At 47.0% G+C, this 22,985-nt stretch overlaps 2 protein-coding genes across 2 annotated transcripts in view; both read left to right on the forward strand.

Annotated features, from left to right (window-relative positions):
* haus8 (HAUS augmin like complex subunit 8) overlaps positions 1-22,985 on the forward strand; it is a 281,932-nt gene that overhangs the window by 141,830 nt on the left and 117,117 nt on the right. The gene's annotated exons all lie outside the window — the stretch shown is intronic.
* On the forward strand, positions 6,679-8,178 carry s1pr4 (sphingosine-1-phosphate receptor 4). The gene has a single exon (XM_055658525.1). The coding sequence runs from the start codon at positions 6,712-6,714 to the stop codon at positions 7,810-7,812; it is 1,101 nt and encodes a 366-aa protein (XP_055514500.1). The 5' UTR covers positions 6,679-6,711; the 3' UTR covers positions 7,813-8,178.

A 22,985-nucleotide genomic window follows, 5' to 3' on the forward strand; every position in this document is an offset into this window, starting at 1 on the left:
AACTTCCTTTCCGCATCGCCTTTCACATCCAAGCCTTTCACTATTCTGTATGTTAGAATGAGGTCTCCTCTCTAATTCTTCTAAACTCCAGCGAGCACAGGCCCAGTGCTGACAAACGCTCATCATAGGTTAACCAACTTATTCGTGGGATCATTCTTGTAAATTCTCTTGTTGTTAGAGTGTTGGCAGTGTTGCGCTCCTATAGTATTTCACCGGAGTCTCCGCCCAGCATTTTGTGCTCAAGTCCCTGGAGGGGGATTCGAATTAGTTTGGTGTTGGAGGTGAGAGATGCATCTGTAAGTGCAGATGATTTATCTCTAATGCATTGGATCACCACACTGTATGTTTGATGGTGTCTTGGAGAAATGCCTGCAGGGTAGAGATAGCAAGCTCTCTCTAGAGCCAGCCAGCAGCCAACAGATTAAGACAGGGGTCCTCTCCAGCCATAAACCGTGCAGCTGCACAAAATTAGTAAGCAAACTCTTATCAGGGTGTTTGGTCTGTCATGTCTTCCTGGGTGGAGCAGAACTGATCACAATAAGTCGACTTGCAACTTCTGTAATTTGCAGAGACCATGTCGGGGCAGCTGGGACGAGTGGCAGCTGCTGTAACATCGGCACCGGGCAAACAGCAGATCAAGTAATGCACGACACTCTGTCATGGTAAGTTCAGCCGTCCATTACACTGCCCTCGAAACATACGGGCAGTATTATTGCTGTCTTAACTCTGTAGCATTTTACCAGTCAAGTAGAACGTGAGTTAAAGTGAACCATAGGTGGTAATCCAACTGTTCAGATTGATAGACACAGGTGCCAATGAGATTATGCCTGCATCCAATGCTGAAGGAAAAATTATTTAACGTGCATATTTATGTTTTTATTAATGCTTTTAATATGTGTCTATATCTGCATATTGCCGTCACGATTATGGGTCTTTTGTAAACCTGCTTTTGGAAATACTGTGTGGAAATATATCAGGAAGGAGAAACAGTGTTAAAAAGGAGAGGACTTGCTGTTCGAGAGGTTCTTATGCAAAATGCAGACACGTGAATGTACTTTACAGCCATTTCTACGCATGGTACCTGGTGCTGGAAATACACCGGGCATTTGCCAAACCTCATGCACTCTAGTGTGATAGTGGCCAGATCAGCTGCTTTCAAGATTTGATTGAGATTATCATTGACCTGAGATAACTTCTCTGCTCTACTTCCAAAACACTGCCACATGGGGTCTTTTACATCCATCTGAGAGAGCAGGCAATAGTTTATTGTCACGTGTACCGAGCGAGGTACAGTGAAAAGATTTTTTGTCGCGTTCTGTCCGCTCGGTGGAAAGACCACTACATGATTACAATCAAGCCGTCCCCAGTGCAGGAAAAATGTTCCCAATGTTGAGGCGAGTCCAGAGCCAGGGGGCCACAGTCTTAGAATAAAGGGGAGGTCATTTAACACTGAGGTGAGAAAAAAACGTTTTCACCCAGAGAGTTTTGAATTTATGGAATTCCCTGCCACAGAGGGCAGTGGAGGCCAAGTCACTGGATGGATTTAAGAGAGAGTTAGATAGAGCTCTAGGGGCTAGTGGAATCAAGGGATATGGGGAGAAGGCATGATAGGGGAAGATCAGCATGATCACAATGAATGGCGGTGTTGGCTCGAAAGGCCGAATGGCCTCCTCCTGCACCTATTTTCTATGTTTCTATGTTCAGTGTACAGATACAGGATTGAGGGAATAATGTTTAGGGAAAGATATAGTCTAGTAAAGTCCATTTAAAGATAATTCAAGGATCTCCAATGAGATACAATAGATTGTAGGTCAGGACCGCTCCCTAGGGTGGTCCAGTTAGAAACATAGAAACATAGGTGCAGAAGTAGGCCATTCGGCCCATTCGAGCCAGCACCGCCATTCAATATGATCATAGCTGATCATCTAAAATCAGTACCCTGTTCCCGCTTTTTCCACATATCGCTAGTTTCATTTAGCCCTAAGAGCTAAATCTAACTCTCTCTTGAAAACATCCAGTGAATTGGCCTCCACCACCTTCTGTGGCAGGAAATTCCACAGATTCACAACTCTTTGGGTGAAGAAATTTTTCCTCATCTCAGTCCTAAATGGCCTGCCCCTTATTCTTAAACTGTGACCCTGGTTCTGCACTCCTCCAACATGGGGAACATTTTTCCTGCATCTAGCCTGTCCTATACTTTAAGAATTTTATGTTTCTATAAGATTCCTCTCATCCTTCTAAATTCTAGTGAATACAAGCCCAGTCGATCTATTCTTTCATCATATGTCAGCCCCGCCATCCCTGGAATTAACCTGGTGAACCTACGCTGCACTCCCTCATTAGCAATAATGTCCTTCCTCAAATTAGGAGACCAAAATTGCACACAATACTCCAACTGCAGAAGGACCTCCCTGTTCCTAAACTCAAATCCTCTCACAATGAAGGCCAACATGCCATTAGCTTTCTTCACTGCCTGCTGTGTCTGCATGCTTACTTTCAGTGACTGATGTACAAGCACGCCCAGGTCTTGTTGCACCTCCCCTTTTCCGATTTCTGACATCATTCAGTCTGAAAAAGGGTCTCGACCAGAACCATCTGCTTCTGTGACATGAACTTATGAAATCAGCCAGATCTATTGCTCCCTAACCAATTGTAGGAGCTGCTTCATCAGATCACTCTGTTGTTTTGGCTTGTGGGACCCTACTGTGACACATTTCCCTAAAGTACCACATTGGTATAGGCATATATATACATGAGCACTGAAACGCACTGACACACTTTGCTATCTAGTCAAATTATGCCCTCCATGAGTATAATGAAGCTTTACACAAGTACAACAGGTAGTGCAAAGAGAACATAACACCAGAATGCAGAATACAGTGTTATGGCATTACATTTGCACAGAAAGTGTAGGTTAAAAAAAAGGTGCAAGAGCCGCAATGAGGTTGTTTGGGAGATCGGGATTATACCCTTAGCAAACGACAGGTCCGTTAGTAGCCTGATAACAGCGGGGAAGAAGCTGTTCCTGAATCTGGTGGCACGTGATTTCAAGTCTTTTCATTGCAGAAAGCAACCATTATATTAGGTGCGAGTGTTGGGGAAGACAACACAATGGTGCAGCAGGAGAGTTGCTGCCTCAGCGCCAGAGACCCGGCTTTGCTCCTGACCACTGTCTGTACGGAGTTTGCATATTCTCCCTGCGACTGTGTGGGTTTTCTCCGGGTGCTCCGGTTTCTTCCCACACTCCAAAGACATACAGGTTTGTAGGTTAATTGGCCTCTGGAGTGAGTAGGATAAAACTAGTGTATCAGTGTTCGCTGGTCAGTGTGGACTTGGTGGGCTGAAGGGCCTGTTTCCACACTGTATCTTGAAAAAAACCAATGAAAATACTCCAAAGATGTACAGGTTTGCAGGCTAATTGGCTTGATATAATTGTAAATTATCCCCAGTGTGTGTAGGTTGGCGTTAGTGTGCGGGGGGATCGCGGGTCGACATGGACTCGGTGGGCCGAAGGGCCTGTTTCCGCACTGTATCTCTAAACTGAACTAAACTACTGTGTTAATGCAAGCTCTTTTGCTTCAGCAGATGGACAATGAAACCCCTTGCAAGGTGAAGGAAAGTATTGGGAACAGAGAGAGAAGTTCCCTTCCCTTGGTCTGGTTTCTAATGAGCAGACAAAGATGCATAGATGGGAGAGGTTTGTCTTCCTCTGACACAGGGCGTACAGTAAACATCCCCGTGCAAGGAATGTAGAGGCTACAGGTCAGGTGACCGTAGCAAGTGTAGCAAGTTACAGCTGACTGGAGAAGAGGAAGTTGGTTTGTGCAATGAAACCTTTGACTGATTCTATTCCCAGTCTGCCAGTCACAACTACATCACATACAACGTTTTGGCAGCCACTTGTTTTTTGCGAGAACCCACTGCTGAACTAAAACTTTGGCAGGCTGTTCCCCAGCAGTTGCAACACTTCTTTTACTTGGCAACTCTCAGACGGAACAGTATCAGGATGTGGAAATCTTACCTCTCTTCGCGCAGGAGTTGGTGACCCACCATTTAGTGACCCACCCACCCACGCTGGTGTGGAAGATGGTGGGTTTAAACCCCACTCCCGAGACATGAGGCAGAACCTAACGCAGGAGATAGATGTTGCTGCCCAGGTGACCCAGGGGAAGATGAGCCCAACCCAGGCGACTACGTGTGTGTTACCCACTGAAGCGGGTCTCCAATCGCTCATTAGTGCAGTTCAGTTTAGTTTATTGTCACGCGTACTGAGGGACAGTGAAAGCTTTTGTTGCGTGCTGTTCAGTCAGCTGAAAGACATCGCATGATTACAATCGGGCCATTTACAATCTATAGATACATGATAAGTAAATAACGTTTAGTCCAAGGTAAAGCCTGTAAAGTCCAATGAAAGATAGTCCGATGGTCTCCAAAGAGGTAGATAATAGCTCAGCACTGCTCTCTGGACATGGTAGGATGATCCAATTGCCTGATAACAGCTGGGAAGAAACTACCCCTGAATCTGGAGATGCGCATGTTCACACTTCTATATCTTTTGTCCGATGGGAGAGGGGAGAAGAGGGAGTGGCCAGGGCGAGACTCACCCTTGATTATGCTGCTGGCCTTGCCGAGGCAGCCTGAGGTGTAAATGGAGTCAATGGAAGGGAGTGTTTAAGAAGGAACTGCAGATGCTGGAAAATCGAAGGTAGACAAAAATGCTGGAGAAGCTCAGTGGGTGCAGCAGCATCTATGGAGCGAAGGGAATAGGCAACGTTTCGGGTCGAAACCCTTCTTCTGACTGATGTGAGGGTGGGTGGGGGAGGGGCCATCAAGTCTACGCCGCCATTCAATCATGGCTGATATATCTCCCCCTCCTAACCCCATTGTCCTGTCTTCTCCCCATAACCTCTGAGTCTTTTTATAATAAGAGTCTCTGTATAAAAGCGAAGGTCGAGCAAAATTGGTATCAAGCAAGAGAGCAGTTTAGTTTAGAAATACAGCGTGGAAACAGTCCCTTCTTGCACAACAATGGAAGGGAGTGTTTAGGAAGCGATTCCCCCTACACTTTTACAATTTTTACCGAGGCCAAATTAACCTGCAAACCTGTACGTCTTCGAGGGGAACCCGAAGCGCCCAGAGAAAACCCACGCGGTCATGGGAGAACGTACAAACTCCGCACAGACAGCAAGTCAGGGTCAAGCCTGGGTCTCTGGCGCTGTAAGACAGCAACTCTACCGCTCGGTTAATGATAATCTGAACACCCCAGGCATAACGAGGAGAAAATGTACCTCTGTAGGAAAGATTCTGCATTCTTATAGCTCCTTTCACTTTTGCAGGGTAGCAAAATTTATGCACAGCGAGTGGGGCGGACAGTGGCGTAGTTGGTAGAGCTGCTGCCTCACGGCGTCAGAGGCCCAGGTTCGATCCCGACCTCGGGTTCAGTCTGTGTGGAGTTTGCACGTTCTCCCTGTGACCGTGTAGGTTTCTTCCGGGTTCCTCTCACACTCCAAAGATGCGCAGGTTTGTAGGTCAATTGACTTCAGTAAAATTGTAAATTGACCCTAGTGTGTAGGATAGTCCTAGTTTATAGGCCTAACTTTCCCTAAATCTACCTCAACCTCTTTTCAATATGTCTTAAAGCTCCACCTTTGACCACACGCTTGGCCAGCTGATATCTCCTTATTTGACTCGCTTGACCCGAAAGGTCACCTATTCCTTTTCTCCAGAGGAACCCTGACCCACAGGGTTACTCCAACATTTTGTGTCTAACTTCGGTATAAAGCAACACCTGCAGTTCCTCCCTACCTGTTTTCAAGACATCATAGTCCCACAGCAGAATGACACAGAGGGTTTCGAGTCCAGTCCCAGCACGGGGTAACAATAGGTTTGACTTTCTCTAGATGACAGATGGCGCAATGGGCTAAGTGTTCGGCTGGCAACCGGAAGGTAGCCGGTTCGAATCCCGCTTGGGAGTGCATACGGTCGTTGTGTCCTTGGGGCAAGACACTTCACCCACCTTTGCCTGTGTGTAAATGTAATGTAATTATGTGAAGCACTTTGGGGTCAATGCAAGTTGACTGAAAATGTGCTATATAAATAAGATTATTATTATTATTATTATTATTATTATTATTATTATTATTATTATTATTATTATTATTATTATTATTATTATTATTATAATATACAGCTTAGATTATCGACGAGGCTTGGCTATAATGTTCCCATTGTTGGGCGAGTCCAGAACCAGGGGGCCACAGTCTTAGAATAAAGAGGAGGCCATTTAAGACTGTGGTGAGAAAAAACCTTTTCACCCAGAGAGTTGTGAATTTGTGGAATTCCCTGCCACAGAGGGCAGTGGAGGCCAAGTCACTGGATGGATTTTAGAGAGAGTTAGATAGTTCTAGGGGCTAGTGGAATCAAGGGATATGGGGAGAAAGCAGGCAAGGGTTATTGATTGGGGACGATCAGCCATGATCACAATGAATGGCGGGCAGTGCTGTCTCGAAGGGCCGAAGGCCTCCTCCTGCACCTTTTTTCTATGTTTCTATGTTTCTAATATCCTTCATTTTGCTCGCAGATCCTTCGAGGTTTGACGCCCTGTTGAAGTCATCGGTTGGCGTCAAAGAACCCAAAGCCCTGTTGATATTCGCAGGCGATCACTGCCCCCCCCCCCCCCCCCCCCCCCCAGAGTCCACGTTCCTCTACAACATGAACATCAGCGAGTGCCTGGCGTCCTTTGCGAGGCAGGAGCCGAGCATCATCCTGCTCCATTACAACCACACGGGGAAACTGGAGAACAGGCGAGCGCCCGGCGAGGGCATGGGACTCATCAGGATCATCTTCATCGTGGTCAGTTGCGTGGTGGTGGTGGAGAACCTGCTGGTCTTCATCGCCATCCTGCACAACAGACGCTTCAGGAGCTGGGTGTACTACTGCATCGCCAACATCACCCTGTGCGACCTGTTGACCGGCACTGCTTACATCGTCAACCTGTGCCTGTCGGGGGAGCAGACCTTCCACATCTCGCCCACCATCTGGTTCCTCAGGGAAGGGGTCCTGTTCTTTGCCCTGGCCGCCTCCACCTTCAGCCTGCTCATCACGGCCATGGAGAGATACGCCACCATGGTCAACCCATTCCCCTACGCGTCGGCCAACAAAACCTACCGGGTGTACTGCCTGATTGGGCTGTGCTGGCTGCTGGCTTCCCTGATCGGGCTTCTCCCACTCCTCGGCTGGAACTGCATCTGTAACTTGGAGGAGTGCTCCACCCTTCTCCCCCTGTACTCCAAGAGCTACATCCTCTTCTGCGTGGTGATGTTCAGCATCATCATCATTGGGATCGTGGCGCTGTACAGCGGCATCTACCACTTGGTCAAGACCAGCGCCAAGTCGGCGTCGAGCAGCAAGAGCCGCCTGAAGTCGGTCCGGCTGCTCAAGACTGTCTTCATGATCGTGGCCGCCTTCGTGGTGTGCTGGAGCCCCCTGTTCGTGCTGCTGCTCCTGGATGTCTACTGCAACTCGTCGGTCTGCGTCAGGCTGCACGCCATGGAGTGGACCATCACCCTGGCCGTGGTCAACTCGGCCATCAACCCCGTCATCTACTCCTTCGGCAGCGAGGACGTGCGCAAGGCCATCCTCAAGATCCTGTGCTTCTGCTTCATCAAAGCCGGAGCCCCCGTGCCCTTCCTGACCCGCAGCGAGTCCGTCCTCAGCGGCTCCACCGACAGCTCCTACAGGATGAGGGAGAGCTTCCGAAACTCAAAGCTGCTGAGTCCCAAGAAGACCTTGCCCAAGTCAGAAGGGATCTGAGTTCTCAACGCTGGAAGATGCCCAGGAATTCCGCCCTCTCCAGTCTCATCTCAATGGCAGCGAAACTCGGTTGGAGGAACCCCCGAGCCTATCGCAATTAGCCGTGTCTCAGGCACACCAAGTGCCGGAGTCAATCAGTGGGTCAGGCAGCATCTCTGGAGGACATGGATAGGGGGTGTTTTTGGCTCGTGACCCTTCTTCAGACTGATCATAGTGGGAACCGCACTTACTATACTGGGCCAGTAGCCTAGAAATCAACGGTATAAACATTGAATTCTCCAATTTCAGCTAAACTAACCAACAACCTCCTTCCGTCATCTCTGTACCACATCAGGATGTGCACCCATTTCTCCCACTCTCCTGCCTCCCCATTCTCCCCCCCTCCCTCTCCACTCCCCCCCCCCCCCCCTCACCCATCCCCGTCTCCTCCCACCAACACCTTTTCCCCTGGCCCTGCCTCACATGTCACGTCTCTCCTCTCCTTATCTCTCACCCCTTTTTGTCTCCTTTTCATATCTGACCTTTGTCCGCCCATCTGCCGATCAACCAATCTTCATTTGGATCCACCCATCCCTTGTGGTGGAAGGCACTGCAGATACTGGTTTACACCAAAGATAGCTTTTTGTGTCTATCTTCCACCCATTACTTGCCAGGTATTGTACCGCCCTTATCTCTCTTCCAACTTTCTCACTCCCCCCCCCCCCCCCCCCAACCCCCTCGACTAAAACCAGTCTGAAGATGGGTCCCGATCTGAAACGTGGCCAGTCCATGTCCTCCATAGATGCCGCCTGATCCTATGAGTTACAGTCCAGTGCAGTATTGAAGGAGCGCCGCCCTCGGAAAGGAGTCACCTTTCTTTCATGTCAGGCATGGGACAAGAGGCGTGTTGCTCCTTTGGGGAAAGGATATGGAAATGTTGCCTGATGATACTACTGTGAAGTGTTTTGAGACTTTATTTTCACGATTGGAAGAATCCAGGGCAATTCTCTCAGTAAACGAATGGAACAGCAGATACTGGAATCTGAAACGAAAAAGCAGTGAATTCTGGAAGAACTCAGTCGGTTCTCTGCATCAAAGGAAAGCGAAATGGCTGATCATCCAAAATCAGCACCACATCCCCGCTTTCTCCCCACATCCCTTGATTCCATTAGCCCTAAGAGCTATATCTAACGCTCTCTTGAAAACATCCAGTGAATTGGCCTCCACCAGCGGCGGACTGGGTCTAAAAATATTGGTTGCCAGGAGACAAAGGGGGCCCACTTCATCAGGGGCCCACTTGCCATCGGGCAAGCTGACACCCTGGCCAGTCCGCTACTGGCCTCCACTGCCTTCTGTGGCAGAGAATTCAACAGATTCACAACTCTCTGGGTGTAAACATTTTTCCTCATCTCAGTCCTAAATGGCCTACCCCTTATTCTTAAACTGTGACCCTGGTTCTGGACTCCTCCAACATCGGGAACATTTTTTCCTGTCTATCCATGAGATGTTGCCTGACCCGTTGAGTTACTCCAACACTTTGTGTTCTACCCAAGGTTCCAGCACCTGCAGTTCCCCGTGCCTCGGTCTGTTAATCTCGCTGTTTTACACAATTCTGCTGCGTGGAAATGAACCTCATTTTTATTTCTTAGCATGACAGCAGCAAATCGACTTTATTGAACTGGACTGCTGGTGTTATGCCTTTGGTACCTCGAAATGGACTGCTATTGTACACTTTTGATATTTTTTTAAACAAATGGGTAGAATTCTATTTTCACTTAGTTTTTTCTCAAATTGTTGAACAATATTGCTTTCATAAACCAACACAAACCATAGTCAAACATCATCAATGGCCACGGCGCTCAATTGCATTGGAAAATCTTACATAAGCATTCAAGAAAATTGGCAGTGGATCAAACCGTCAAGTTATAAGAATGCTCTTGTTTCTGTTTAAATAAAAATATATATCATGTTATATCAAACAGTATTGCACTTGAGACAAGAATGTACTTTAAAGACATTTTCTTTGTAACATAAGAACAATAAGAAACTATTTACTCTTGAAGCCTCCAGCATCATCTCTACCGATCGGTGGCTGAGCCATAACCCTTGATCCCCCAACAGAATCCAATTGATTGGTGAATGGGAAGCTCGAACTGTTGAACAGTTTGCCTGCACTCTTCATCACTGCTACGGATGTTGCAATGTTGCTCTTCTTTCATCGTGTGTTTTGACATAAATGTATTACTGCACTTGGTAGAGAGTCAGAGTCATAGGAACAATGTTATCCAATGTACGGGTGTCAAGGGTTTATTGGGAGAAAGCAGGAGAATGGGGTTAGGAGGGAGAGATAGATCAGCCATGATTGAATGGGCCGAATGGCCTAATGCTTCTCCTATCACGTATGACAATAGGGAAACAGGCCCTTTGGCCCAACTGGTCCATGCCAACGAAGTTGCCTTCCTGAGCAAGTCCCAGTTGCCCGCATTTTGCCCATATCCCTCTCTATCTTTTCTCCGAACCATTTACCTGTCCAGTTGTATTTTAAACATTGTAACCGTTCTGCAAATTTCTACCACTTCCTCACGCAGCTTATTACATTAACCTACCGAACACTGTGTGGAAAAATGTTAAGTTCCCCTTTAAATCTTTCCCCTCTCATTTGAAACCTATGCCCTCTAGTTTTAGACTCCCTTCTCCAGGAAAAAACTGTGACAGTCCATCGTTGGTCGAGAAAGTCGAGAAGCTCTTTCAAAACAAAAGGAAAGTTGCATTTATGATCATCAGAGGGAATTACTGGAGAACATATGCAAAAAAAGTTTGGCATTAATGGCTAAATGCCTTCTCATGCTTCTGAGGAATGCCCTAATACCATGCAGTCTCTGGAGGGGGAAATTTGTCTTTGGTTGTCATCGCAAAACTGGTGTAAGATAGTGCGCAAGGAGTTGTAATCACTTTCCACACTGAATGCACAGAACTAGGGCAGGTGGATAGGATGGGTTTGGAGTGATATGGGCCAAATGCTGGCAGGTGGGACTAGTGTAACTGGGACATGTTGTCCAGTGTGGGCAAGTTGGGCCAAAGGGCCTGTTACCACACTGTATCACTCCACGACTCTATGAGGTGAATCCAAACCATGGCTGATACATGGAGATATGTTTTGCACTCACCCCAAAGCCACTTTCTTTTAAAGATGGGTTCAGTAATTTCCTGGGATGGAAATATCAAATACTTGAGGGACATAAGTTTAAGGTGATGGGGGCAAAGTTGAACGGAGATGTGTGGAGCAAGTGTTCTTACACAAAGAGTGGTGAGTGCCTGGAATATGCTGCCAAAGGCAGTGATGGAGGCAGATATGAGAATGGAATTTAAAAGGCTTTTGGATCGGCACATGTATATGGAGGGATATGGATTATGTGCAGGTAGATAAAGGCTGGTCTTTTCATCGTGTGCGGCAGACACATTGTGGGCTGAAGGGCTGTTCCTGTGCTGTACTTTCTAATGGTTGAACCACCTATAAGCAACTTTAAACAGTTGGTTTTTAACAGCAAACGATAATCAGTTACACTGGGATCTGGGAAAAAGAGCACAAATCTATTTGAGGGATAGTTGGGCTAACAGCAAATTCGACACAATGCTCGTTTATGTGTTAATTTAAAGGGCGTGGCTGCTATAAAATTATATTGGTGTCGGACTTAAGATTTTTCCCAAATTTGAGATGTACAAAATGAAGCGCCTGGAGGCTAGCCTATATATTTGTAAGTGGGACAGATATTAAAATGTAAATCCTTAAATGGATTATGTGCAGGTAGATAAAGGCTGGTCTTTTCATCATGTGCGACAGAGACATTGTGGGCTGAAGGGCCTGTTTCCATGCTGGATCTTCCAAAACAAAATCCATTTTGGCAGAACTAGGGAAGCAAGTCTGCCTTTAGCAGTTCAAGGCAGCAGCATTTCATCATCGGAAACTGTGAATAGGCTATGAAATACCAGCCTACTGCATCCAGAGAGTGAACCATTTTCAAAATACCACTCCCATAAGATTTTACTATTTCCAAATTGACCCCTCACCCAAGGATGTGCTAATATGATTGCGTACACAGTTGCAGTATCTCAGCCGGGTGCAGTTCAAGCCTCTATTTATTGTATGGCCACACAACTTAATATAACTCGACACTGTAGTGACATTTCCCCCATAAAGAGTTTCACACATGTGCTCGAGTTATCCCTTGTGATATGAACTGGGTGGATGAGTTGTTGATGGTCTCTGAAATGGTGCTTGTGTCAATGAAAGTCTTAAAGGATTACGACCAAGTATCTCTGGAATGTATTTCTTCAGCGTATAAAATTATTGCACATCAAAGTTGTTTACCATTTCATACTGCATTACAATTGTCATCTACGTTGTAAATATTTTTGAATTTAATTAAAAAAAACCCTATTGGGTAATTCACCTTGCCTCGTATGAGTCACTGCAGTCGCTGCGTGTGGTTCTAGGGTTTTGTTGACAATCACATGCGATCAGAATATGTTGGATTTCAGAGCAAAAAGGATAGTCCAATATGAGGAGGAACTGCAGATATGGATTCTCGCCAAAGGTAGCTTTTAGTGTCTATCTTCCACTCATCACTTGCCAGGTTTTGTACCGCCCCCTACCTCTCTTCCACCTTTCTTCCCTCCCCCCATCTACTAAACCCAGTCTGAAGAAGGGTCCCAAACCAAAATATCCCCAATCCATGTCCTCCAGAGATGCTGCCTGGCTCGCTGAGTTCCTCCAGTTCTTTGCTCTCTGGATACTTCCTAGAGAGAGCTAGATTAGGCTCTTAAAGATAGCGGAGTCAGGGGATATGGAGGGTAGGCAGGAACGGGGTACTGATTGGGGATGATCAGTCATGATCACATTGAATGGCGGTGCTGGCTCGAAGGGCCGAATGGCACACTCCTGCACCTATTGTGTATTGACTATTAATGAGGAATATTTGCTTAACACTTGCTGTTGGTCTCATGGATGGATGTGCTAATGGCTGGAGAGTGTGGGGGCGATCGTGATCAAGTAATGAGACCTCCCTAGATGCCTCTAGCAGTTTCATCGACTCCAGATCACTGTTTCATCAGGGGACACCTTTCAGAAGCGGAGAAGAGAACACAAAGTGCTGGAGTAATGTAGCATCTCTGGCGGACATGGAAAGGTGAGGTCGTTTTGGGTCGAGATCTTCTTTCTGCACTTCAGAAGCAGAGATTGGCCCAAGCCTTCAGAGATTTGCCTCCAAACTTTTGAAACAGCTTTTCCAGCAGTGCATCTCAGATAATGCAGCTCACCCCCTCCATGACACACTGGTCAACCTGAGGAGCAGACAAGCTCCACCAAGATGCAGTACAGAACTTCACAGGAGATCCGCCTTCCCTGTGGCTATCAGACTGTACAACTCCTTCCCCTTCTGTCATGGGGTAGACTAATGCCCCTGTCCCACTTAGGAAACCTGAACAGAAACCTCTGGAGACTTTGCGCTCAACCTAGGTTTCCGTGCGGTTCCCGGAGGTTGCAGGTGGTTGCCGGAGGTTGCAGGTAGTGGAAGCAGGTGGGGAGACTGACACAAAACCTCCCCTCCCCAATCATTGCACATCCCCAATCCTTTCCACTCGTCACTTTAATTTCATGTATTTTGTGTTTTTATGACTGTTGGCAGATCAATTTCCCTCCTGGGATAAATAAAGTTCTATCGTACCGTGTCATGCTATGATTCCCATCAACTTGAATTGCTTTCCTCTTAAGACTTTCCCCTCATTCTCTGTAATGATCAGAGACGACCAGCAGAGGGACCATATCTCAGCCCTGGAGCTCATGGCTGCTTGGAGCTTTATTCAGTTTGTGATCCTTTAATTGTTTTAAAAAATAACGTCCTTATTCTCCCTTTCCTGAAGCCCTGGCTCATTTTGGAGTACAGTTACATGTTTACAAGACTTAACAGTAACTCAGCGGCTCAGGCAGCATCGCTGGAGAAAAGGAATATGTGACTTTTCGGGTCGAGACCCGTCTTCAGACTTCCCGACCCGAAACATGGGGGTGGGAGATTGCAACCTTCACTTCACGTTTCGTCCAATCCCCCGGTGCACGATCTAATGCAATCAACCCTTAGGCTGTGACGCCATACGCACGATCAAGAAGACAAAACATCACCCATTCCTTGTCCAGAGATGTTGCAAGTTCCTCCAGCAGTGTCTATCTTTGTGTGTAAAAAAGCATTTGCCATGCGCATTATATAACCATTTGAAGAAGGAATAGAAAAGGACCCGAAAGAAGGAACTGCAGATCGGGAAAATCCACATTTCCTTCGCTCTATGGAGCGAAGGAAATAGGCAACGTTTCGGGACTTGCCTATTCCTTCGCTGAGTTAGATGCTGCTCCCCGCTGAGTTTCTCTCCGCGCTTTTTTTGTGTACCAAGGAATAGCATATGTTTTGGGTCGAGATGCTGCCTGAGTTACTCCAGCATTTTGTGTCTGTCCTCAGTGTAAACCAGCATCTGCACTTCCTTCCTTCCTTAACATTTTTGGCTTCTTCACCTTTCTCAAAGCCTTGCTAATTGCAGAAACAAAATGCCGCATTTAAGTTGTAAATAGTGGTTCCACTTCAAGAACGCGAAGCAATTCTTTGGCAGGAAGAGGTGTTCTGTTGAAACATGGGTCCTTTGATTCCCCTGTCCCCCCCCCCCCCCCTCCCCCCCCCACAGGCATCGTTAGACCCGACTCCAGTTCCTGCTGAACTGAGCCAGTACTTCACAAACTCACTGTCATCAGCTCAGTAGGCACAGGAGGTCATGGCCTGAATCAATGACATCGCCTCACCACTGTCACTGAGATCTGTCCGGTCCACTCTGTAGATCTCCATGTACCATTTCCAGCATCTGGACACTATTACCTGGCGGTTCCTCAAAGTGAGACCATTCAGCCCTTCTAGTCCAGTACTGCCTGATTTGAAAACCCACACCTAGCACTTTTAACGTCCATCATATGTATCCTGGTAATGCTCTATCTCCTCACAGCTAACCAATTTCCTTCCATTTCAACTGGAAGCTATGAACCAATATCAATCCCCCATCGGCTTCGAGGCTAGCAAAGTGCCCAAAATGAATTTTAAGTGTGGATGATCAGCCATGATCACATTGAATGATGGTGCTGGCTCGAAGGGCTGAATGGCCTTCTCCTGCACCTATTGTCTATTGTCTATAAGTAAATGCCTTTGACAATTTTGTGACATTCGCCTTGCATGGCTCCACGTCATACCTAGGGGAGGTGAATTTACAGTTCCCTACTGGATAGGGATAATCATAATAACAGCTAATCATGATCCCTACATGATAACAGCCGCTATCAGGCAACTGAATCATTCCACCACAATCAGAGAGCAGTGCTGAACTACTATCTACTTTTTTGGTGACCCTCGGACTACCTTGATCGGACATTGCTGGTTTTACCTGGCATTAAACGTTATTCCTTTATCATGTAGATGGTTCGATTGTAATCATGTATTGTCTCTCTGCTGACTAATTGGCACGCAACATAAGCTTTTCACTGTACCTTGGTACACATGATAATAAAACTAAACTTACTGACTGACAAATGCATGCAGGTGGGGCTAGTGTAGATGGGGCATCATGGTCGACATGGGTGAGATGGGCCGAAGGGCCTGTGTCCATGCCATACGGCTCTATACTCCCAAAAGCTGATTGGTTGATAACCCCAAATCTAGCATCAAAGCTGATTATAACAATAATTTGAATATTGCTTTAATATTCCAAGTGTCCTGAAGCGTTTTACAAGAACATCATCAAACGTATACTGTGCCCTCTTTCATGGAGAAATTGGTTGCATCTTAGGAGAATACTGGCACAGAAGTGTAATTTTTAAGTGTCATATAACCATATAACCATATAACAATTACAGCACGGAAACAGGCCATCTCGATCCTTCTAGTCCGTGCCGGACTAGATCTAGGTCTAAGATCAAGACAATGTTCGGTCTCTATAGAGTAATTAATTCACTCCAGTTCCCTTTGTCCCTTTCCAAGTCACTAGCTAGCTCTCGCATGTCCATGCAATTCCCTTTCGTAAGTCCCAACTCTTTACCAGTATAATGTTTTCAATATGCCCCAGGTGAGATATGTTTCTACGTTTAAGGCACATTGCGAATAGCAGTCGTTTGTTGACAGGTCCTGCAACCAAAGAGACAGCTGGTGGGGGGGGGGGGGAGAAAGGCTTTTTCTTCGGTGGAACTGAACTTAGCCACTGTGAACAGGATTTTAGACAAGGCTCTGCTCTCCAAATAGCTCAGTTCTGTGCCATTCTGAAGAGTGCATTCTTTGGAGCTCAGAGATGGAGGAGGAGGAGGAGGTATTTCTGCCTCGTGGAGTTGAAGGGGTCACCAACAATTCTTTTACCAAAAGACGGAAAAAGCAGAATCAGATGCAAATAAATCTTCATCTTTGTAACACTGTCAGCTCTGACACCTGCAATGTAAGCAGATTGACATCCATGCATTAAGAGACATTAAGATACATTGAGGGGCAACTGTTTCATCCAGGCGATGGTGGATGTATGGAAGGAGCTGCCTGCGGAGGTAGTTAAGGCGCTAATTGTCCATCTTGTATCCGTTATCCAGGGGCATTTATCCCGTGGCCACGTGGATTTTGTCCGGGAGTTACGGTTTCCTCCCAAACTCCAAAGACGTTCAGATTCGTGGGTTAATTGACTTCAAAACAGAAAATTGTAAATTGTCCGTGGTGTGTGGGATAGTGCTAGTGTACGGGGTAATCACTGGTGTCACGGATGGATGGAGGAGAGGACATTTTTCAAAAGAAACATTAAACTGAGGCCAACCCGATCTCTACAGCGTACATGGTGGAGAGGAGTCTGTGGAATTCTCTGCCTCAGAGGGCGGTGGAGGCAGGTTCTCTGGATGCTTTCAAGAGAGAGCTAGATAGGACTCTTAAAAGTAGCGGAGTCAGGGGATACGGGGAGAAGGCAGGAACGGGGTACTGATTGGGGATGATCAGCCATGATCACATCGAATGGCGGTGCTGGCTCGAAGGGCCAAATGGCCTACTCCTGCACCTATTGTCTATTGTCTATTGACTTGATGGACTGAATGGCCTAATTCTGCTCCCATGTCATACGAGGCACTATTTCAAAGAAGAATTAGAGCCTCAGTGTCCTGGCCCAATGTTTACATCTCATTAAACATCAGCGAAACAAATTAAAATCAAAAGATAAAAATCTATCGATGCTGGACATCTGAAACAACAGCAGAAAATGCTGGCGCATTGAGCAGGGCAGAAGCCATCTGCGGGTAGAGAAATAGTTAATGATCCAGGTTGAAGTCACATTATGGGAACTAAGAGAGAGAAACATAACAAGTTGTTTTTAAATTGCAGAAAGTTTAGTATAGTATAGTTTAGTTTAGAGATGCAGCGCGGAAACTATCCCTTCAGCCCGCTGTCCGCACCGACCAGCGATCCCCGCACACCAACACCATCCTACACACACCAGGGACAATTTACACTCTTACTAAGCCAATTAACCTACAAATCTGCACGCCTTTGGAGTGTGGGAGGAACCTGGAGCTCCCGGAGAAAACCCTTGCAGTCACAAGGAGAAGGTACAATCTCTGTACAGAGAGCACCCATGAACCTGGGTCCCTGGTGCTGTACCGCAGCAACTCTACTGCTGCGCCATCGTGCCAACGGAGGTCCTCGTATCGACATAATTTAACTCGTTTCCATGTTTAAAATTGTTAAAAGTTGTTTAGAGTTGGAACGAAAGCAACAAGTCGATGAATTCACACCCGGTGACTCACTTGGACAGGGAGCGTTTACTCTGCAAGCTTTAAGGTCTTGTTGTTGGGTCGGTCGGTTACAGCTGGCCGTGGCTGTAACTGTGTGGTAATCCCTGGCAATGTGATTTCTCATGTTTCTTTAATTATCAAATCACGAAGCCAGGAACCCCCACAATCACAGCGAGAGGAGAGAATTGAAGAGACGACACTGGTTCCTCGGCGAGTAGGGGAGAGGTCTTCCGTTACCATCCAACGATGACCAGGTGGGCAAGCCGATGCAGGACCAGATCTCAATGAAGTTGTGAAGGAGAAAGGGAGGGAGAGAGAGAAAAAGAAAAATACATGTTAATTCAGCTCATCACTTGCCCAACTTGCCCATGCCAACCAAGATGTCCCACCTGTCCGCGTTTGACCCATATCCCTCTAAACCCTTCCTATCCATGTGCCCATTCAAATGTCTGTTAAATGTTGTTATAGTATCTGCCCTAACTATTTCCTCTGGCAGCTCGTTCCATACACCCACCAAAGTGCTGGAGCAACTCAGCGGGTCAGGCAGCATCTCCAGAGAACATGGACAGGTGACGTTTCTGGCCGGGACCCTTCTTCAGACCTGTTCATGTTCTCCACAGATGCTGCCTGACCCGCTGAGTACTTTTGTGTGAACCAGCATCTGCAGTTCCTTGTTTCCACATGGTGAAAGATTCACTTCCTCTCCATATCTGAGGGGTTTAGCTTAGAAATACAACGCAGAAACAGGCCCATCGACCCACCGAGTTCGCACCGACCAGCGATCCCTGTACACTTAGCACTATCCTACACACACAAGGGACAATTTACAATTTTTACCAAAGCCAAATTAACCTACAGACCTGTACATCTTTGGAGGTTTTGGAGTGTGTGTCTCTGGAGCATTGACTTGATGTTCTCAATACCATCCTGAATGCTTCTTCTGCACTGAAGGTTTCAGATGTGATTGCGGCAACTCAGACCACTGTGTTACTGCGTCGCCCAGACTGAATATACAGACAGAAAAATAGAGCAGCGTTAATCTCCGCATCACATATTATTCCTCTGGAAAATATAAATTTTATATGAACAGTGAGTGTTGCAGACAGGAAGCAAAGTAATGCATTAATGGAATCCAATTCAATTACCTGGCAGCCGGTCTGAGCTCCTGGGTCGATTTGCTGAGCTATTGTCTCATATTTAATGAGGCTCTCAGGCTCAGAGACATCAATTTATAGGAATGTTGTGAAGGCTGACGGATTGGAAATACGGCCGGACTGCGCTGGCAACAACGTCCTTACAACATTGCAAACATTGAAGCAACCAGAAATACTCAACAGGAATTGCAACGAGGCTAAGCTGCAAAAAAATTATGAAAATAAAAGAATGGATTTCATGATTGTTTTCCCTCGATTTTCTTTCCTCTTCCTCCTGACTCGAGAAGATACTGACATCCTCTGGGTGCTCCGGCCTTTCCCCCCACATCCAAACGTCATGTGGGTTTGTAGGTTAATTGGCCTCGGTAAATCATATTGCTTCTAGAGTGTGGATGAGACAGTGGCATAACATAGAAACATAGAAATTAGGTGCAGGAGTAGGCCATTCGGCCCTTCGAGCCTGCACCGCCATTCAATATGATTATGGCTGATCATCCAACTCAGTATCCTGTACCCGCCTTCTCTCCACAAGGGCCACAACTAACTCCCTCTTAAATATAGCCAATGAACTGGCCTCAACTACCTTCTGTGGCAGAGAATTCAAGAGATTCACCACTCTCTGTGTGAAAAATGTTTTTCTCATCTCGGTCCTAGAAGATTGCCCCCTTATCCTTAAACTGTAACCCCCTAGTTCTGGACTTCCCCAACATTGGGAACAATCTTCCTGCATCTAGCCTGCCCAACCCCTTAAGAATGTTGTAAGTTTCTATAAGGTCCCCCCTCAATCTTCTAAATTCTAGCGAGTACAAGCCGAGTCTATCCAGTCTTTCTTCAGATGAAAGCCCTGACATCCCAGGAATCAGTCTGGTGAACCTTCTCTGTACTCCCTTTATGGCAAGAATGTATTGTCTCAGATTAGGAGACCAAAACTGTACGCAATAGTCCAGGTGTGGTCTCACCAAGACCCTGTACAACAGCAGAACTCGTGTGAGTGGGTGATCGACAGGTCGGCGTGGACTTAGTGGGCCGAAGGGCCTGTTTCCATGGTGTATCTCTAAGACTAAAACTAGAAACTATAATGTTCCCAGAGAAGGGATTATAGAGGGGTGCTTGAAGACAAATGGAAGTGGTCAAAAAAGATACAGGGAGAATGCTGCAACAATGGTACCTGTTGGGAGACACAGTGTGGTTAAAGCCTCTATCTGTCTGAATGTTACAAGAAGGCATTGGTGACTCAATGCATACCACACTCCAAACCAAACAAAGGTTGTGGCAAACCTAGGATGGCACAGTGGCACAGCGGTAGAGTTGCTGCCTCACAGCGCCAGAGACCCAGGTTCGATCCTGACTATGGGTGCTGTCTTTACTGAGCTTATACATTCTCCCTGTGGCCACGTGGGTTTTCTTCGGGTGCTCCGGTTTCCTCCAACACTCCAAAGATGGCTGGTTGGTAGGTTAATTGGCAGCTGAAAATTGTCCTGAGTGTGTAGGGTAGAACTAGTGTATGGGTGATCATTGGTTGATGTGGACTCTGTGGGCCAAAGGGCCTGTTTCCATGCTCTGTATCTATAAATGAAACAAAACAAACTCCACAGTGAAATGGAATAGGACCACATCTTTAGACCCAATTGTCTGGAGGAATTTGAACGAAGAGATGCACAGAGACTGTACATTTATTTCGCTTTGGAAATAATTGCAGGCTGGGGTTCAAAGAAGACACAAGATGCGCTGGGCTCTCCTACTGTGGGAATTCGACTTTTTTCGTGTCGTCATCACGAGTATCTCTGCCGTGGAAATTTTTCACGCTGAGGAAAAAAACTTCACGAGTTTCCGCGACCTCGAGTACTGCCGTTAGCATTAGGCAGACGAGAGTCAGGAGCTCGCCCTGGGCTCGCTTTGATTTTTTTTTTTAACTCGGGAGGGCTCTTGGGTCCGGCAGTTTTGGGGTTGGAACGGGGGGGGGGTGGGGGGCTGTGAAACCGGGCCCGTGAGGCGGCCTGGCGCGGGGCTGAGACTTTCCCGTGTATCCCCCTTGTGGCGTTGCGCTGAGGCCTAATGGGAGCGGCCCAAGACTCGAGGCAGGGCCAGGAGGACGGCGCTCCCGTGAGGGGCTGTGGCAATCCGGGTGGCCAGGAGGGAGGAACGGTGCTCACGTGGGGCGATCCGGACGGCTGTTCGGGCGGCGGTGGCCTGAGATGGGGGTTCAGCCGCGGGACCAGCGTCTGGGTTCCGCTGGACTGGAGGGCGGCAGCTTCGACCACCCCGGGCCGCGGTGTTTGAGCCGGCCCGTTTGCGGGGTTCGGTGAGCCGCGGGACTGTTTGTGCCATCGCCCGGTGGGGAATCGCCTCAGCGCAGAGGGAGAAGAGGAGGGAAGAGACTACAGCCCTAAGATTTTTGCCTCCACCACAGTGAGGAGGTGCTTGGAGGACTCACTGTGGTGGATGTTAATTTGTGTTTATTGTTGTTTATTATTGTATTATTGTATGTATGACTGCAGGCACGAAATTTTGTTCAGACCGTAAGGTCTGATTGACAATAAAGGTCATTCTAATTCTAATCGTGGGACAGGCCCTTAACTCAGCGGGACAGGCAGCATCTCTGGAGATTCAGGTCGAGAAGGGTCTCAACCATTCCTTCTCTCCAGAGATGCTGCCCCTCCCGCTGAGTTACTCCAGCATTTTGCGTCTATCTTCCATTTATTTTGCATGCTTGCTTTCAAACCTTTATCTTTCATTAACAACAGAGATGCAAAGAATGCAATATTGATCAGCACTACTCGGAATTGTAACATTGTAACGCTCATTATGATTGGCAGTGATTCAAATTGCAATGTACAGTTATAGATTTTTCATGCATTATATTTAAATAACATATCTTTGGTAGTTTAAGTAACAGGTTATCTTTAAGTATCTTGGTGAGCAAATAAATGGGAGAGAACATGGGCAGGTGGGACTAGTGTAGATGGGGCATTATGGTCGGCATGAGCAAGTTGGGCTGAAGGGTCGATGGAACCTGACTCCTTCAAGTCAAATGGGATGAGGGGAAACCTTTGCAAGAAACACCAAAAGAAAACCAAAAATACAACCAAGGCTTACAAAAGCCCTGGGAACTTCTAACCATTGTTGAACCTTCCTAAGTCTTCAAAGTGGCAAGCGGAAAACAAACTGAAGTCATAAGGAACTGCAGATGCTGGTTTGTACCAAAGCTTGACACAAAGTGCTGGAGTAACTCAGTGCAGTAGGTAGGCAGCATCTCGGAAGAACATGGGTGGGTGACGTTTCAGGTCGGGACCCTTCTTCGGATTGATTGCAGTGGGAGAAAGCTGGAAGAGAGGTGGGGGTGGGACAAAGCTTTGCAAATTCGTCTTCTTCTTATCGAGTCCACACACAAGATTCGAAGTTGCTCAGCCAGAGCTGAACGCACTTCTCGGCATCTGCGTACAATGGTGTCCGTCTAGTCGCTTCTTGTGTGTGGTGGTGGAAGGTTTGATGGAAACAGGACTGCGACGTGAACCCTCTTTCCTTGACCCTGGCTTTGCAACTGAGAGGTGGATACAGGTGAGAGGAGTTTGGTTAATGGAACTTTGATACAACAAACACTAAACAAGCTCGGATTGTGTATTCAGGGGCATTCACATGAGTGCTCAGAGTGGGGTTACAAAAATGTTCCCCCAGAGGTAAAGCCTGTGATATAAGCCAAGACCAATGTGCTCTTGGCTCCGAGTGATCAGGTTATTGGGTTAAACTTCAGGAAGCACACATCAAGTGCCGTGCGCAGAGAGCGCTGGGCGCCGTTTACCAGAGGGGAACGTTAAGCTGTGGGCTCGCTTGTTCTCAGGTGAATGGATGTAGCAGATCCCATTGTCCTGGTGTTGAAGGGCGAGACTGCTCACGAGATGCACGGGCCTCATAATGATCCCCCAAACAGCGTGACTAAAGTGGATTTGGCCATTGTCATGGTGACATTTGTGCGTGTGCTTATTCGGCTGCCAAGTTACCTGCAAACACACCAATGGAAACACCTCCACATTTCGCCATTTGCTGGAGCGAGCGCTGAGAATTCGAAACCATTGAAAACCAAGTCATTCACCCCCTTTGCAGGTCACATTGTGATGCAAGAGATCCTATTTCCAAGAGGTTCACACAAAAATAATCCTTGACGGCACAAATAATAAACGCCGCGCAGACGGAGAACACAAGGAGGA

The sequence above is a fragment of the Leucoraja erinacea genome, chromosome 29 (genome assembly GCF_028641065.1).
Source record: "Leucoraja erinacea ecotype New England chromosome 29, Leri_hhj_1, whole genome shotgun sequence".
Taxonomy (NCBI): domain Eukaryota; kingdom Metazoa; phylum Chordata; class Chondrichthyes; order Rajiformes; family Rajidae; genus Leucoraja; species Leucoraja erinaceus.